General features: G+C 38.4%; 1 protein-coding gene across 1 annotated transcript in view; it reads left to right on the plus strand.

Moving 5' to 3' along the window:
- Positions 1-19,160, plus strand: part of LOC114656790 (oxysterol-binding protein 2-like) — a 254,860-nt gene extending 235,700 nt beyond the window's left edge. The window contains 4 exon segments of the mRNA XM_051932156.1: positions 354-449; positions 3,063-3,247; positions 7,750-7,970; positions 17,490-19,160. Coding sequence (XP_051788116.1) covers positions 354-449; positions 3,063-3,247; positions 7,750-7,970; positions 17,490-17,632 — 645 coding nt within the window. The 3' untranslated portion in view covers positions 17,633-19,160.
- Positions 19,161-20,080: the final 920 nt, after the last annotated feature.

A 20,080-nucleotide genomic window follows, 5' to 3' on the forward strand; every position in this document is an offset into this window, starting at 1 on the left:
TTTCTGCGCAAATCTGTGACCCAAGCATGACAATATAAAAATAACCATATAAACATATGGTTTCTACTTCGCGGATATTCTTATTTCGCGGGTGGCTCTGGAACGCAACCCCCGCGATGGATGTATAAGCCGGACTTATGTATAAGCCGATATTCTATTTTTTCATTTTCACAACTTTTTTCCTTAGATAAGCCGCGGCTTATTGACAAGAACTTAGGGTATATATATATATATATATATATATACACTAATATATATATAATTATAATTAAAATTATATATATATATAATTTTAAAATGTGTTCTGATGTACTGTTTGATTTATTTATTTTTCTTTTTTAATTTACGTGCAGTCAGGAGATATAGATCTCGTCAATCTCAAAACTAAGGAAACCTGCCAGTTAAAGTTCACACCGTACAGCTATTTTTCCAGAGACATCCCAAGAAAGGTAAGCATGAGATGGTGTATTCTTAAAGCAACCAGTTAAGAAACACATTTTGGATATTCCTTTTGATACTGAATTTTGGATTAGAGTGTAGACTGCAGATTAACAAGTATTAGCCTTCTTAAAATTCAGGAATCATTTCACCAGTAGCATGTTCATGAAAATCAAGTGGGGCTGTTGACTTGCCTTCCAACCGATGGTGCTGCTCAGCCGACATTAAATCAGTAGTAAAGTCAAAGTCATCTCAGTAATTTAACTTATTGTTAAAATATTTATAGCAAACTCAACTTAGTAATCAAGTGGAGAGAACACAACCGTCAAAAACACATGACCACACAGCAGAAATGTAAATAAAGTTATTTCATTAGTTAACTAAGGAAATTAAAAAAAAATTTTAAATCTAGAAATCATTGATTATAAAATAGTAATTTAATTATTTTAGAGTCCTAAAACAAAACATGAAAGATACGCAAATTTAAAAAATTCAAAATAGAAGATGAAAAAAAAAGTGAAAAAGAAAAAACTGCTTAACTTTGTTGGCATTAACTCCAAGCGTGACTCAGGCTTAGAATTCTATGTATATGTGGTTATTCTAGAGTTAGACTCGGGGTGACTTGCAATGGTTTGTCAGTATTATGCCCAAATAACTCTTGGGACAGAACTTCACTGCCTTCTAGTGAATGAAATAACATTATGCTCATGCTGCAAAAAATCATGAATATTTCTATGTGTTTCACCAATCTAAGGTAACCAACTCATCAGTATTCACGAGTGGGACGGAGTCTTCAAATAAAGACAATGACATGTAAACAAGAAGTTGTAAAGCTAGTTTTAAAACAAACTGATTAAACCATTACTTGAATCAAGTGATACTGATGACAATGTGAATCATATATTGGCACAGATAGTGAAACTGATGCATATGGCACTGTATGACCTAACTGCCATGATACACCCACTGAATGCAGTCGCCTGAAAGTTCACAGTGGGGCAAGTAGGTGCATAGCAAAAAGGCAAAATGATTGTGATAAAGTGCAAGGACAAGAAAGACATTAGTCCCCTATGCACTATTCATAATGCTGTAACTTTTATTTGTGTCAGGGGAAATGTGGAAGTCACTAAGCCTTGCTCTGTGGTAGCCTACAATAACACAACTGGGACATTGATTGTGCAGATAAGTCTTTGACATTCTACACTCTGATGCACAAGCAACAGAAAAAATATTATAAGAAAAGTGCACAAAGAATTACGCTTGTACTATCCCAACTGCAACATTAGGCTGTGCTTTGGTGACTGACTCAAAACATGACACACGCAGGACATGTACTAATTCTGCATCAGTACAGCAGTGAATACTAGGCATACCATTCCTATTGTATTTATGTTAATATTTTGGTAATTATGCGTTATACATTTTTTTTCTGTTTTTGACTCGTTTTCTGGCGTAAACGTAATGCTAAGGAAGTTAAAGCATAAAAGTAGTCCCAAATGCAAAATCCAAAAATTAAATCTTAATTAGTGAGCCACAAATTTCTAAACCTAAGGGAACCAAAATAAAAAGGTCAGGAAACTCATGACAAAAGGAGCAACAACACAACAGAGAACGGGAGTAGAATAACAGAACTACAACGATAATGCCACTGCAACTAGATTAAGGTAACGTGTGATTTAAGTAGGCCTCAGTTGCTGTAACTTGAATTGCTTGCAGCACCTGTGGGCATTTATTTAATCTGGAATCTTGCCCCATTTAAAAAGTAACAAAATAATGCAATTAACAAAACACAGAGGTTCATAAAAAAACAAGGAAAAGAAACAAAAAGTACATAATACAAATAGCTAAGAAGAATAAAAGAATAAAACAGAACAACTTAGACAAAACAGAGAAAACACTATATAAAATATCTAAAACTAAAACACCAGGCAAAAGTCAATGCTAACTATGATTTTAAGGTTTGTGTTTTCAACAAATGTGATTTAAAGTCTGATCTCTGGTCAGGGTCGGTGGCAGAACAAATTTAGCAGGGAGACATTAGATTGTCATGGGAGTTGGTGGTGCGATGCATGATTGCAATACAAATTAAGTCCATGTCAATTCACAACAAATATACCTGAGAGTGCATGCACAACAAACTAGAGCAAACCAAACTTCGTCAAACATAATGCAGTGCCAGAGGTTTGCTCTCTTGCTCTACTAAACAGTACATTTATGTTCCAAAACTGTATTTAGAATGTTGGAAGGTAGATGGATAGGTTTAGCCTGTGAGGTTTAGAGAAGCTATTCACTGTCAGATCTAGGAAGGAATCTGTGAGGTCTGTTCTCTTATTACTTGGATATTAGTTTTTTAGGTAAGCTTTCTTTAATCAGAATACATTATTGTTATTTTTCCTACAGTGTTTTTAAATCTAAATGGTGTATACTGGATATATGTGCATTTTGCATCTAAAGTGGTTTGGAAAATGGTATTAGGGCACAGTAAATGCAGTAGATGTGATGTTCTGCTTTTTAAGATGTGTAACAAATTAATGGTTAATTATTTAAAAAAATCTTTCAGATTATTTACCACTTTATTATGTCAGAAAGACTATATCTAACAAGTGTAAACTTCCATGTGACAGGTTACCGGAGTGGTTACTGACTGTGACAACAAAGCACAGTACATTCTTTCAGGTACCTGGGATGAAAAGATGGAGTGTGCAAAGATTATGCAGAGCAGTTGTGGCAACAGCACTTCTGAAGGGAAACAGAAGACTGTGTACCAGACCCTTCCTCCCAAATTGCTGTGGAAGAAATATCCTCTACTGTGAGTTATTATATTTGATCCTTATTAAATGCACACACCAGTAGAAAAGACAAATCAGGCAATACTAATCAATGTAAAAATACCCTAAAAGTAAATTGAATCCTATTAGGAGATAAATCTCAATAATCTATTTCAAAGTGATACCTGTTTCTGTTGTATTCATCATTATTTTTAACATAATGACTATGTGCAGCTTACATGTTCTCCCACATTTCCAAATACATGTCACATCGGTTGGTGTTTTATCATGGAGTGGGTGGGACACACCACAATCCATTCCAGTGTAGACATATGCACTATGGTTACTTTTAGTGGCCATCTGTGAATCTTCAACTCCAAGAGTACAGAGATGCCCAAAAGCAGCTTTTAATGCTTTGAGCAATAGAGAGAATCTCTCACCATCAGTTACCACAGTGCTAATGGAACAAATCTTTGTGTATGCCACCTACTTCACAACAAAGCAATTGGTGATAATTGGCCCTGAATGTGTCAGTGTGGGTGTGTACATGAAAGGCTCTTCATGGGCTCAAATCAGTATTTATTTTTAAATCTCCTGTTGCTATAAATGATTCATGTAGGTTCACTGTCATACAGCCCCAGCCATCCGAAATGTGACTAACATTTTAATGACACGAGAGTTTCTATTGCATTTGCTACATGAACAGGCCACCTCCTGGTAGGGATGGGAATTGATAAGATTTTCACGATTCCGATTCCATTTTCGATTCTGTTTAACAATTCGATTCTTTATCGATTCTCCTATCGATTCTTATTTTTAAAAAAGGAGAACACACAGGTCGATTAGCTTAGAACTTTGTTTTATATCTTATCTTTGAACAAGATAGAAATTTAGGAGTAGCATGACCTTACAAACCCAACAGTGAGATCTTAAGAGATCCACAGCCTACGGCTCCCCGATGGGGTGCAAATGTAAAATAATAATAAAATAAATATTCTTCTGTAGCAATAACAAAGTATAACATAAATTATTCTGTGGCAATTACACAAGAATGTCCAGTAACAATTACACTCTCCTTTTTAAAAGTATATATGAGCTGAGCACTCAAAAATAAAACTACATCAGCCAGTAACAAATACAATCAACTCAAGTCCAATGGAACTGTGCACAGTGCAATTCTGCAACCATCAACTATTTTGACAGCTACATCCATGTTGGCCGCATTATCAACAGTGGCTGCCACAACCTTGTCTTTGATACCGTACTCCTCCAAGATCTCATCAGTCTCCTCTGCTACAGCTGTCCCTGTCTGTGCCTGGTACACTGGTTTGGTTTTGAGGACTTTTTCTTGAGCATGGCCATTCCTGACATAATGCAGCGTTACTGTGAGGTAATGATCTTGACTAAAACTTGCCCATCCATCTGCAGTGACGGCTGCCTTCAACACGTTTCAGCTCAGAAATGGAAACGGATGAAACATCTGGTAAGAGGAGAACACGCAAATTTGACATTCCCTGACTTAGCCTACAATTAAACACATTCACTTACCGAAAATCGGGGGCATCTACTGTGGCAAATGGGTGCAAGCCTTTTACCACAAACTTAGTCACTGCTCGGTGACATTCGTCTATCCTGGCCTGTGTCATTTTACTTTTCCCCGCCTCTGTGAAAGGAGAAACTACCAGTAGACTGCAGCGAGAACTGCCAGCATCTGAGACAGCCAGACTCTCTGTCTCTCTCGTCATGGTCATCTAAATGCAATGCACAGTAATAGCAGGTTTTGCAATAAGGCAAATCGCGCTAACATAATATGCAATGTTAGTTGATTAGTTACCTGCCGTATTAACGGGAGAGGACGTGCAAACGTTACCGCTGCTGCTGGGTTGAGATTCACTAGTCCGGAGCGGATCAAAAACACAACATTCATTTAAGGTTATCGCGTGTTTTGTGTGCAAATGCTTTTGCATATTCGTAGTGTTTCCTCCCTTTGATGAAATATCTACTTTGCAAGTATTGCAAGTTGCCCTGTTGTCATCCTTTCTCGTAAAGTATAACCAAACTTTTGAGCATTTGTGCCGCTTAGGCGCCATGTTTCCTGCTGGGTAAATGACGCTACGCAACGCGGTGACGTCATTCGAGGCGACTGGAATCGATAGGGGAATCGTTTGCAAAAATGGCAAACAATTCTAAGGAATTGAAACAGTGGGATCCGGTTCTCAACAAGAACCGGTTTTCGATTCCCATCCCTACCTCCTGGTGACCCCCAGGGCAAGCAAGAGGGGCAAACTACCTCTTGGAGGTCCCAACTGGGCAAATGACTGGACACCACCTCCTGGCGGGTCCAACTAGGCAAATGACTGGACCCCACTTCTTAGGGGTCCTGAACTAGGCAAACAAAACAGGCAAACTACCTTCTGGCACTTCCAACCGGGCAAACAAAACAGGAAAAGTACCTCCTGGTGGTCCTGACTGAGCAAAGGAAACTGGAGGCCACCTCCTTGCAGTCCAAGCAGAGCCTAAAAAACTGGCATACCACCTCCTGGAGGTCTCAACAGAGCAAACAAAACTGCCACACCAACTTCTGGTAGTCTCCTCAGAGCAAGCAGGTGGGGCAGACCACCTCCTGGTGGTTTCCCCAGAAAGCAGGCAGCTGGACATCTTCCGGCAGAGATGTCAAGTATAAAACATATAAGCTAAGAGGTGAGTTGTTGTTTTTCGTACTCTAGTACTCACCTCCAGTATCCCTGAAGGCCCTGACAGTACTCCAGGGGTCAAGGCAGGAACTCAAATGCGCCTCCTCCTGGGGTCACGGGCGGGAACTCGGCATGTCCTCCTATCAGTGGACCCAACAGGGCAAAGGAGACACTCATGCCACAACCCGGTGGTCTCAACAGGGCAGGTGAGTTAAAAAGACTACTTCTCAGAGTGGGCAGCAAGCAGCTGAACATATTTCAGTAGTGACAAGTGGGCTATAACAAAAAAGCTGTTGAGTCCCAGACTGTGATGAAGTGGTAGCCTTCTCCTTGCAACACTCCAGAAAACACTCAAAAGGGCCAGCACTCCTTGGGAGTGCCTAGCATGCTTTAGCACCTTTGTCTTTTCTTGAAGCCACCAGCTCCATACTTCCGTTCTCTATTGAAGTAGTCCATTCTGCTCTTTTGTTCTTTCTCGCTGCAGCCTGCTTCGTGCTTGCAGCAGCCTGCTCCATGAATTTGTACTTGAATGAATTTGTTCCTTTCTGCACATCTTCCTAACTACAATTCTGGGGTGCTTTAAATCGGTAATCATAATAGCATGAAAAATAAAAAGGGATGGGCTGACAATACTGCATATCTCTTTTGTATATAGTGCAAAAGTAGCAGCTTGAAAAAAAACTGGTGAGGCAGTAACGTGCTGGGGACTGATGTAACTCAAAGTCGATTGATCTGGCTGTAGCAATAGACAGATGTACTGGTGACTCATTGTTTCTTTGTTTTTCAACAGCGTGGATAGTAAAAAACTCCAAAAGATATTTTTATATTTGCTTAATAACTGTGCACCTCATCATCCAAATCATACAACTCATTGTCATCCTATAGGCCTACAATTCTTGCTTGGAAAGTTGAGGCCTAAGAGAGCTTATCTGTTATCCCTTTCAGATGGATAAAGGGATGCAGCCGTACACTTAAAGAGGGGCTTGTTTTCAGAGCATCACAATAGTCTCTAAAGTAGCTATCCACCATCGAAAACTGTATCTCCTTCTGCATATAGTGACTAAAAAGTTGACTTTTTTTATTTTTATGGTGTTTTGTACTGCTGTGAGTCCCAAAACATATAAATCCCAATAAGTTCCAAAAGCACTTCCAATGATGCCCACTACAGGGGGATATAATCATCACACCCCCGCTAATAATATATGCATATACTGAATTGTTATAAAATAAAAGTTTTGTTCTAGAGAGTACCGGTAAGTATTCCAAACATTATTAAGCTCCGTGAAGAACAAAGGCAAAATAGAATTGCTTGAGAACACTAAGGCAATCCAGTCAAACAAGGTCCCAACACAGAATTATAGAGCAATGTCAGAAACGAAGCAAACAGATTGAAAATCCAGAAATTCACAAATTCACAGAAAAAGGCACAAGTAAACTCTACATTCCCAGGCACGTTCAAAATGAAATGAAGGGAGGGAGATGCCCCCCAGTTTTATAGAGCAGTTCCTGGTGATGACTGGCAAGTTGCTCTGCTTCTTGGGGGACCACCCACTAAACACATTGAACATAACAATGATAGCTTTAATTCAAAGACAAAACTAAAAGTAAAGAATGATGCATATGAAAAACATAAATAAAGTATCAAAAATTAACAAAATAGACATAAAACATGAAGTTGAACCCCAGCCAGGGGAGGAATCCTGGATGATGCATGACACGCATGATATAAATCATTTTTGTGTGCAATCTGGATGTAATAATTTAAGATTACTTCTATGCACCGATGATAAAGGGTGGTGCTCATCTTGTGTTTTCGACTATTTATTTAAATGCTGTTTCTTGTGCTTTAGGGAAAATGCAGAAAATATGTACTACTTCTCTGAGCTAGCACTGACTCTCAATGAGTTTGAGGAAGGAGTTGCACCAACAGATAGTCGTTTACGACCTGACCAGCATCTCATGGAAAATGGTCTTTGGGATGAGGCAAATGTGGAAAAGCAGCGGTTAGAGGAAAAACAAAGATCTGTACGCCGTAGGAGAGAGGCAGAATCAGCAGAATCTCTTCATGGAGGTAAATACTGTCTCTCATAAACTAATGAATATCATGTTTCACAGTTATTGTTCCAATGAGCAGTTCACCAGTCTTAGCTCTTTCAATTAGGAAGCAGGGTGTCATGTACAGCGCTCTAAGGGGCATATAGGAAGTAGTGTTTCTTTATGGTCAGTGGACTTTGGGATAGGATATTAGTGGCCACCCTCTGCAAGGAAAAACAAAATGAGAGTGGGAATCAGAACTGGCAGTGGATTTACATCTGAGAAGAGAAAGAAAACTATAGCAGACAGCAAGGACATTTGTAAAGGGGTAAACAGTCATCATTGAAATCTGTGGTGTGTTTATTTAGTTTAGGTGTTTTCTGTTTGTGTTTTTTTTTTTGTTTTTTAATCTTAATTTTAATGTTAAATTACACTGTTTATGAACTGTTTATTTACTGGCACCATTTTGATTCAGTTTCTGTTCAGCATAAATTGGACCTGTTAAAATATATATATAAAAAAAAAATTACCAACACTACACATCAGTATTTTAAAAAGCCATTATCTGGACTTAGCCAATTGCCTCCCAGATTTCTAACCCATTTTTTTTTTTATCCTTCCAGCAAAAATCACCCCTTCTCATGTCATCAGCCGCCACTTCCATCCTTATATTCTTTAGTCCTCTCCTTGACTTTACTCCTTGCACTTGCACAGAAGGCTGCCTTTCTAAGACTTACATACTACGGTATATAACCAAACAATTTTGCCTTGTTTCAAATAGTATTAACACAGTAGAACTTTGTTCACAACAATTTTAATTGCATCACCAAACATCAACAATCAAAATAGCAAACCTTCAATCCACATGAAGCGCATTAGATGCAAATCTTTGCCACCAAACAGTCTTCTCCTTCATAGACAGGCCAGACACCAACACCAAAAATGTGTCCTAATGCCGGTCTTCCACATTTATACTTAAGTCCACTTGTATTTTCTGCATTGCAGCACACTAGCTTCATCAACCTACACTAGGTCTTTACTTATTTTAAGTGGCTGCCATAATTGGTATATGGAAAGAAAAATGAGACAGGACAAGAAAGGCTAGTTCCATTGTTTAGAAGAAGATTTGATTTTATGAATTAGACAATGTCAGCTGTGAAGACATGGTCAAATCAAAAATGGTCAGTTTGCCATTTCAACAGACAACAAGTTCCAAGGAAGACATGAAGATATAGCTGATAAGCTAACAAAATCTGCACAAAAACAACAAAAAAGCGTAAAAGCAAAATAATTTCAAGAGAAAACACACAGTTCCAAAATATGGTTATGGTTAACACTGAGTATTCTAAAATAATAAACATGGTACTGAGTTGCATTATGGCCAGTATATTCATCAGTCATTAAACTACAATGATATTTAAATGTTTCAATTGCTTATTCACCACTCTATCCAACGGGTGTTCAAATATAAGGACACCAAATCCAGTATGGCTGGACAGTTTTCTTCAGACATTCCCACCAAATGTCATACCACCTTTCCTGTTCTGTCCCTTGTATGCAGTATTCATCTATATACCTTCAAGTATATATCCATCTCCACATTGTCATGTTTTTCTGTGAATCTTAAAAGCTAAAAATCACCATCCTTACATTCTAACCTCTATACTTCTTTTTTCCTCACTACTTGTCCTTCATTTGTCTTACCGCCAAAGTCTACAGACCATCCGATCTAACAGCATGATAAACTGGATTTGCTTCAAATGTGGTATGAGTTTGTTCACAACTTTCTATTTATCATTGACAGGTGGGGACACCCATGGGCTACTTTGTACCATTTGTATTCATTTTGTGGTGATTGAAAGAGACTTTTTTAAAATGAGATCCTCTTTCCTATATCGGCTTCTTTAGTCACTTTTAAAGCTACACAGAGGAACGGTAATTAATTATTAACAGGGACCAGATACTGTAGATTGAATTAGTTTTGCTACAGTTTCTTATAGCATATATTTGAATGTTTGTGAATAGATCATGTTGATACAAATTAAACAATTGAAAGTAACGTATCCCTTTAGGTCAAACCAAATGAGCCAAAGAGTTGCATATCCATATAACATAAATTAAGTATTATGTAGTTCTGCAGTATGTTATTTTAAAGGAAAAGTTTGGTATTTTTCAAGTCAAACTTATTTCTTTACAACCATGGTATATATCCATTTGCCACATAAAACTGTGTTCTAAAGTGAAGCATTTTTATAGATTTAAAAAAAAATCCATTCTGCTTTTGTGCTTTGTAATGAAGATAAAGGATTCAACATGAGAACAAAAGCCTTAACACTTACCGAATACAGTATGTCCATTTTGAAGCAGCAAAGGTTTTGATTCAAGACAGTGTGTCTTTCCCATTTCTGGAGCATGCTTCTGACAACAAAAATAAACCAGAAATAAAACCAATTTTATCACATATCCCTGATGCTATTTAATTGGAGTAAAAATACATTTCTCGCTCGCTTGTTGGCTCACAGTGGGTGGAGTTGTGTCTCCCTAATCCCCTTCCAGTTCAACAAATTGTCAAATCTTCAGGCTGTGTATTAATCTGGTTGCGTCTCTGCAATTCTGTTTGTTCAATGTTTATTCTACCATGGCTTGTAACAACCGACAGATATGTGTTCAAATCATGTGATTTTTGTTTTCCTAAACGGTGCCTACTTTTTTCCTATTGCATTCTGTGTTGTTGTTTTACAGAGCCTATGGTGAGAGTCATGCCAAATTTAAATGTGGTGGTGGAATGCACACATAGGAGTTTCATTGTACTTTGTACACATAACAATAAATCTGAACTGAACTTTTTACACTGCATTGTTTTTATAAAGACCTTAAATTTTTGAAGGAGCAAAAAAAACCTTTAAGTTGATACTATCTCAAGGTAAGTTCACAGTGCCAATCAACACTCGACTTACTTGCTGTATTGTGTCATGTGCACACATGCTAAAAAAATATACAAATATTCATTTTCTAAGTTAGAAAATGAAAAAGACCTAGTGTACAATAGAGTATTGTAAATGGTAAAGTGACGCACACAAACCAAATTATCAAATATTAAAGTGCATTGTGATTCGCTTTTCCCAAGGATATAGTAGTAAAAGAACTAATACCAATCAGTCCATAAACACACATGTAGAATGTGCAAACTCCATGCAGATCCATGAGCTGTAAGGCAGAAATGACAGCTCTGGCAGGAACACTCTGCCTGGGCTAAAGCAGCTGTTCTAAAGTTATGTTTAGTTTTAAACGAGTTTGAAGTTTAGTATGCCTATTAGATCTTGTCATTTCGTTGCACAATACGTGCACGCTCAATCTTTGTCTCACTAGACTGCCAAAACACATGCTTCAATGATGAAGGACAAAGTGGCCATTACCCATTCTGCTAGGCTTTTAGTGGCACACAAGGCCTGTTAAGACAGTAGACTTAACAGGAATGCAGAAATCCAGCTTTACCTTCCTCCAACCTACATTCCAGAATAAATGACTGAACTGCAGTTCTTACCATACTAGAGTCAGCCTGTACTTCATCTTATAACAAATATGGTGAATAGCAGTTGAACTGACATCTTTGTAGAGACCCCTTTCACACCAGAAGGCTCCAAATTGACCCCAAGTCCAAACAAAGAACTATAACTTAACAAGTCACAACTGTGATGGACAAAATAACGTGCCCAAGAGCTGGGACTGCTTTTTTTTTTTTAACTGGAAGTGACTTTAACCCAACCATGAGATATTACATCTTCCTTGAAAAAGTAGCTGCACTTATCTCTGTTGGGGGAAAGCTGCGGGCACTCTCTGAAAATCTCTCCTCTCTGAATCCTGAAAGCTGATGAGCCCTTTCTTTGGGGAGCTGAAAGCTGAGATCGACTCTGTCAATTCAAGTCTTGTGATAGTAACTAAGGTCCAGTCTGAGAACACTGAAAAGCAGCTATTACTTCAAGAAGGGAACCACTGCATCTAAACTCTTGTGCCAGAAGGAATAATGCTTTTTCACTATGAAGTTGCAAAGAAAATAGCACAAAAAGCACAACTGAGAAAAGCAGAACAACTCCCTTTATCTCTTGTTTTAGTCACATCCATAATGTAAGGTATATAAATCCCTAAATCCCTGGGTCTGGTTAGTTGTGGTACACAGCAATCTGAATCTCTACGCACATCTCTTGTCATGATCTGACCCTGGAAATCACTCACCTTGTAATAGCTTATATCTTAAAGCTTTATTGTTTAATGTATACTGTCTGCTATGCACTGCCTTTTAAATCATTACTTCTTATTTATTGTCTTTAGCTGTACACCTGTAAAAACGTGAATGTTTTCTTTGTAAATATTCAGTTTACAACGAGATGCGTCCAGTAAAGTCCTTCAAGAAAGCACCCCTCTTATTGTTTTATGTGGATGTGCTGAGTTGTTCAGGCTCTCTACTGCCATGCTGCACAACGGCACTGAGTAGGCAAAAAAGAAACCTTGAATTGTTGAACTAGCACTAAATCATTTTAGACAGAGTTTGTTTTCATGGTTACTGTACTCTTGTTATTCATTGGGTATGGAAATTCTCCAAACATTGTCAAAATTTCTACTGATGTACAAGTTAAAAATTTGACTTGTCCCATTTTTAATTGCACACAGTATCCTACATGGGATGTGTCAGACAGAGTAATGATTGTGAAGCTGGAAATTGGAGGTGTGATGATGAATGTTGTTAGTGCATATGCCCTGCAAGTTGGGTGTGCAATGGATGAGAAAGAAGATTTTTGGAGTGAGTTGGATGAAGTGATGAACAGTGTACCCAAGGGACAGAAAGTGGTGATTGGAGCGGATTTCAATGGACATGTTGGTGATGGGAACAGAGACGAGAAGGTGATGGGTAGGTATGGTGTCAAGGAGAGAAATGAAGAAGGTCAGAGAATAGTGGATTTTGCGAAAAGGATGGACATGGCTGTGGTGAATACGTATTTTAAGAAAAGGGAGGAACATAGGGTGACGTACAAGAGTGGAGGAAGATGCACACAGGTAGATTACATCCTATGCTGAACAGTTGAACTGAAAGAGATTGAAGACTGCAAAGTGGTGGCAGGGGAAAGTGTTGTTAAGCAGCATAGGATGGTGGTCTGTAGGATGACGTTGGAGATCAAGAAGAGGAAGAGAGTGAGGGCAGAGCCAAGGATCAAATGGTGGAATCTGAAAAAGGAAGACTGCAAGGTTGAGTTTAGGGAGGAGGTGACACAGGCACAGGGTGGTAGGGAAGAATTACCAGACAGTTGGGAAACTACAGCAGATGTAGTAAGGGTGACAGCAAGAAGGGTGTTTGGTGTGACAACTGGACAGAGGAAGGAGGAAAAGGAAACCTGGTGGTGGAATGGGGAAGTACAGGATAGTATGCAGAGGAAGAGAATGGTAAAGAAGAAGTGGGATAGTCAGAGAGATGCAGAAAGTAGACAAGAGTACAAGGAGATAAGGCAAAGGTGAAGAGAGAGGTGGCGAAGGCTAAAGAAAAGACATATGATGAGTTGTATAAGAGGTTGGACACTAAGGAGGGAGAAAAGGACCTGTACCAATTGGCTAGACAGAGGGACTGAGCTGGGATAGATATGCAGCAGGTTAGGGTAATAAAGGATAAAGATTGAAATGTACTCACACGCAAGGAGAGTGTGTTGAGCAATTGGAAAGAGTACTTTGAGAGGCTTATGAATGAAGAGAACGAGAGAGAGAAGAGGTTGGATGATGTGGAGATAGTGAATCAGGAAGTGCAACAGATTAGCAAAGAGGAAGTAAGGACAGCTATAAAGAGGATGAAGAATGGAAAAGCTGTTGGTCCAGATGACATACCTGTTGAAGCATGGAGGTGTTTAGGAGAGATGACAGTGGAGTTTTTAACCAGATTGTTTAATGGAATCTTGGAAAGTGAGAGGATGCCTGAGGAGTGGAGAAGAAGTGTACTGGTGCCGATGTTTAAGAATAAGGGGGATGTGCAGGAGTAGTGGAAGCCACATTAAGAAGTGAGGTGATGATTAGTGAGCAGCAGTATGGTTTCATGCCAAGAAAGAGCACCACAGATGCAATATTTGCTCTGAGGGTGTTGATGGAGAAGTATAGAGAAGGCCAGAAGGAGTTGCATTGCGTCTTTGTGGACTTGGAGAAAGCATATGAAATGGTGCCTCGAGAGTTGTTGTGGTATTGTATGAGGAAGTCGGGAGTAGCAGAGAAGTACGTAAGAGTTGTACAGGATATGTACGAGGGAAGTGTGACAGTGGTGAGGTCTGCGGTAGGAGTGATGGATGCATTCAAGTTGGAGGTGTGGTTACATAAGGGATTGGCTCCGAGCCGTTTCTTATTTGCAATGGTGATGGACAGGTTAACAGACGAGATTAGACAGGAGTCCCCGTGGACAATGATGTTTGCTGATGACATTGTGATCTGTAGCGATAGTAGGGAGCAGGTTGAGGAGACCCTGGAGAGGTGGAGCTATGCTCTAGAGAGGTGGGGAATGAAGGTCAGTAGGAACAAGACAGAATACATGTGTGTTTTTCAGTACTATTCTTGTAAAATTGATCTATTTGTATGGAATGTTGTGTGATTTCAATAAAAACAATAAAATAAAAAAAAAGAATACATGTGTGTAAATGAGTAGGGAGGTCAGTGTAATGGTGAGGATGCAAGGAGTAGTGTTGGCGAAGGTGGATGAGTTTAAATACTTGGGATCAACAGTACAGAGTAATGGGGATTGTGGAAGAGAGGTGAAAAACAGAATGCAGGCAGGGAGGAATGGGTGGAGAAGAGTGTCAGGAGTAATTTGTGACAGACGGATATCAGCAAGAGTGAAAGGGAAGGTTTACAGGATGGTAGTGAGACCAGCTACGTTACATGTGTTGGAGACGGTGGCACTGCTCAGAAAGCAGGAGGCAGAGCTGGAGGTAGCAGAGTTAAAGATGCTAAGATTTGCACTGGGTGTGACAAGGATGGATAGGATTAGAAATGAGTATATTAGAGGGTCAGCTCAAGTTGGACGGTTGGGAGACAAAGTCAGAGAGGCGAGATTGCGTTGGTTTGAACATATGCAGAGGAGGAATGCTGGGTATATTGGGCTACCAGGCAAGAGGAGAAGAGGAATGCCTAAGAGAAGGTTTATGGATGTGGTGAAAGAGGACATGCAGGTGAAGGGTGTAACAGAACAAGATGCAGAGGATAGAATGATATGGAAGAAGATGATCCGCTGTAGCAACCCCTAATGGGAGCAGCCGAAAGAAGAAGAAGAACCTACATGGGATGTTATTATTGTGTTGCTACACTTGTCATTTAATACATGTCAAGACACATATTGATGTACTCGAGCAAAATCATTATGCTATTCTTCTCAAGCTTCAGTTATGCTAGTCTGCAAGATGGAAGAATACAACTCAGACTACTACCAACAAAAAGATTTTGACTTTGCCCTGTGCTCTGTGATCTTTGTCCGTAAGTTGCTTATCCTTGTCACTTCAATAATGTGCTAGAGTGCTGCTTACTCCTTCACCACATATCCTTTTTCTGGTTATTATGACAGAGTTAAAGAAAAACTATAAAAATATGAAATGATTACTTTTCCGATTAATGAGTTGTCATACAGTGATAAATGCATTTTAAAAGAATTTGTTTTAACTTAATTTTTCGATGTGTAAGCTAAACTTTTAAATTTACAACCTTCCTTTTCCACTACCTATAAAAATATATACTGTACTTTAGAACAAAAAGTTTTAGGCAGGTGTGAAAAACTGCTGTAAACTAATTTAAGTATTAATATATATTTTTTTCAATTAACAATGCAAAGTGAATGAATAGAAGAGGAGTCTAAATCAAATCAATATTTGGTATGACCACCCTTTGTCTTCAAAACAGCATCAATTCCCCTAGGTACACCTGAGCACAGTTTTAGAAGGAACTCGGCAGGTAGGTTGTTCCAAACATCTTGGAGAAATAACCACTGTTTCTTTATGTAATCCCAGACACACTTGATGACGTTGAGATCAGGGCTCTGTGCAGGCCATATCCACACTTCTAGGACTCCTTGTTCTTCATGCCGAAGATAGATCTTGATGACATTGGCTGTAGGTTTGGGGTTGTTGCCCTGCTGCAGAATAGATTTGGAGCCAATCAGATGCCTCTTTGATGGTATTGTATGATGGATAAGCATCTGCTTTTATTTCTCAGTATTGAGGACACCAATTATCCTGACCAAAACTCCATTTGCAGAAATGCAGCCCCAGACTTGCAAGGAATCTCCACTTTGCTTCACTGTTGCCTTCAGACATTCACTTTTGTACTTTGGTAAACAACCTGCCTTCTGTTACAGCCAAATATTTCAAATTTTGAGCACTTGTTGCCATTTTTCTGCACCCCAGTTCTTATGTTTTCGTGCATAGTTGAGTCGTTTGGCCTTGTTTCCACATCGGAGGTAGGGCTTTTTGGTTGCAGTTCTTCCATGAAGACCTCTTCTGGCCAGACATCTCCAGACAGTAGATGGGTGTACCTGGGTCCCATAGGTCTCTACCAGTTCTAAGCTGATGGCTCTTCTGGGCATCTTCCGATTTTGAAGGGAAGTAAGCATGATGTGTCTTTCATCTGCCACACAAAGTTTCCTTGGCTGACCACTGCATCAACGGTCCTCAACTTTTCCAATTTCTTGGTGCTTCTTCAAAAGAGCTTGAACAGCACATCTTGAAACTTTAGTGTGCTTTGAAATCTGTGCCTGGGAGAGACCTTTCTGATGTAGTATAACTACCTTCTGTGTTGTTGCTGTCTTCCACAACCTCTCCTTGGTATAATCAGAATTTGGCTGTATTTGGCTGTTCCTCACCCACTTTGAAACCTCTTACACAGCTGTTTCTGTTTCAGTTAATGACCGTGTTTCTACCTACATATGAAAATGCTGATCATTAGCATCTGTTTGGTATAACTGGTTAATCATACACTTGACTATAATCCTACAAAATCCCTGACGTTGTGCAAGTATACCTATAAGAATTGATGCTGGTTTGAAGGCAAAGGGTAGTCACACCAAATATTGCTTAGAGTTAGATTTTCCTTCAGTTAGCTCACTTTGCATTTTGTAAATTGATAAAAAATAAATAATTACAATATATATTTGTGAAAGCATTGTTACTTTACATCATTATTTCATACCTGCCTAAAACTTTTGCACAGTATTGTATGCAATGGCTCAGAAATTGTGCCACATCAGTTGTATTATAAAATTGCTTGAAAATGTTTTGGTGACAGCCAGCCATAAAAATAAACATTTTCATTCCTTTATTTATAGGTGAATACCTGAAGATTTGCATTTAACACAGTTTCAGCCTCAATTGCAAGCCATTGCCTTTAGAAGCCCCCCGGCCAAAATGTTTTTTTGAAGCACCATATACCTCAACATGCTCTCAAAGCATACACTCCGAGATTCTTTCCATCACCCCAGTTTCTCATTTAGATACTGTGTTTATAAAAAAAAATATTTTCTTACTATTTTTGTCCTTTTTATCCATAGGTCGAGTGTATGAAAACTATCAGCCTCTGTGGTTTGAGAAGAAGGTTGATTCTGCCACTGGAGAAATGACCTACATGTATAAGGGTGGCTACTGGGAGGCTAAAGAAAAACAAGACTGGAAAATATGCCCTGATATTTTTTGAGGGAATCTGAATCTCAAATGCCAGATTTGAAAATGTCACAGAACAACACTAGAAAAGGAGGGCAGAAACTTGGACAGTTGGGTGAAATACAAGAGACCAAAGGTCAAGAGGCTTCCATGTCAAAAGTCAATTCCTCAACAAGGGAAACAGATTTCTAATTAATACAGTAAGTGTGAAGAATTGCCTTGCGAGTTGGATTTATTATTAGGAAATCAATTTATTGCACTCGAACAGGAGCTGTGAAGTGGACACTGTTGTGGAGGAAGCCAATGGTGACGTTTAACAAAATCCTAGACATAAGGGCCCCATTCTTCTGTTACAGAATAAAGAAATAATACTTCAGCCATATGAACCTTTACAGGAGCAACAAGTGTTTACATATCAGATATAATGTAACCTTTATTCTTATTGTACTACACTGCTATATTTACTAGTTATCTTACAATATAATGAAGATCCTTAACAAAATAGTAACATGTTTAACTAATTAATTGACTTTTAGGACAATCCTACAGTGGCAAGATTGGGCCCATAGACCTTTTGAAACTTCTCTCAACTAGTTCTGAAATCAAACCTTTATTTATTTATTTTTTTAATTTAATTGTGTTTCAAATATAGGAATATAAGTTAACTTTGAAATTATTGCTACAAAATAGCACAGCCTTCTATTATTTAATAGATGTGTGTATATTGTTATTTGAAAATTCTTTATTATGAAAAACAGGCTGCATTGTGTCAGTTCTTTACCAATGGCATTGCAAAAGTCTTTGTAGGGGACTATCTATTATGATTAATTTTTCTTTGTTCTTCTTTTTTTTTGCTTGATCTAATGCACCTGCAGGCTAAGGTGAATAACTATGACATAATCACTGATTTGTATGGAGCACAATTTCTATATTCTGTCTAAATATGTATGTCTGAATATTTTATTGCCATTTTTTGCTGATACATTTTCTATTATACTGTCCAGTGAATCAAAACAAACACCATATGCACAATGCAATAGTCATGGTTAAATACAGGGCCATAACTTTGATGAATGGAATTAATAGATAATAGGTGTATTCTGAGGCCCAGGATCATGTGAATACAATTTTTAAGCTCATGCCAGGTTTGGAATATATATAATTTCATCTACGTAAATCATACCAGTAAAAATTGAAAATGGATACCTTGCTTGTATGTATTTTGAGGCCATTGTGTGCTTTTCTATATACAACACTGTGAATTCATATATGTGGCAGGAGCAGTTTTTACCTTCTGAAAGTGAGCACAAAATGGAATTTAGCATGACATGTAAAGGAAACCAGAAGGAGAAAGAGCAAGCAGGCTCTAAGTTATTCATTATTGAATGATACATTAGCACTGTATTAGCAACTCAAAATATCAACAGATGATGTTCAAAAACTTAATTTTGCTGTTAAAATGCATTAGCACTACCTCTACAAAACTAATGTGAGATTCTTTATACATTATACAAAACTCTTCAAATAGATTATCACCTTCTATTACTGGATAGTGCCTATGACCTACAGACCAAAAACTACCCTGCAATAATGTTTTTAATAATAATGAAATACAACATACATGGAGATGCGAATAATTTGAAATTATTGAAGAAACAAATTTAAAAAAATATCTTTACCTAATTGCACGGTTGCACATCATTTGGTATTTGGCTTATTTTTTTGCTATACTATTGTTTTGTCTTGGTAGAGTAATATATTGCTCTACTTTCCCCTATTGTATTATTAATATGTAGCCTTTGTCAGAATGCCTCTAATCTCACAGACTTACCACTGTTTATAAGGTACTGTCCCATATAACTTCTCCCCACCTTCCCTTCTGCGTTGATAATCTCAGGCAATTAGGTTTAGTAAAAGACAAACAGGAATTAAGTTACAATTTAAACAATGTATTATTGATAATATTCATAAATAATAACAATATGCAAAATACATTTGAATATTAGCAACCATACAACCTGATAAAAAGTGATGTTTAGTTTCAGGCGGCACACAGACTTGTTAGTTACTTAAAATGTCTCTAGTTAAGGCATCATTTGAGGTCAGCTTTCTTCAGAACAGGCCGCATGCCTGTCTCAATAAGGATGCCGAGCTGTGCTCTTCATTGTGTTGTCCTTTTCAGTTCATGCATCAGTTTGGTGAGAGAGAGAGTGAGGGAATGAGCAAATTTATAGATTTTCTGTCCAACCCTTAGAGCCAATAGGACTTTATGGTACCTAAAGACAAGCCAGTTCCAAACAGCCATACTTCAGACCAATGGGGGGATAGAACACCTTCACACCTGCCATCCCCCAAAACCATATGTTAAGGTAAAGCTTGGCAGTTAGGCAGCCTGGCTTTCCTGCGGGGGGTTGAGAGAGACTTTAGCACAGAAACATTTGCCAAACTAGTTTGAGGCACTTTCTCCCCAACCCTGTCGTAA

This window comes from Erpetoichthys calabaricus, chromosome 1 (assembly GCF_900747795.2).
Source record: "Erpetoichthys calabaricus chromosome 1, fErpCal1.3, whole genome shotgun sequence".
NCBI lineage: Eukaryota > Metazoa > Chordata > Cladistia > Polypteriformes > Polypteridae > Erpetoichthys > Erpetoichthys calabaricus.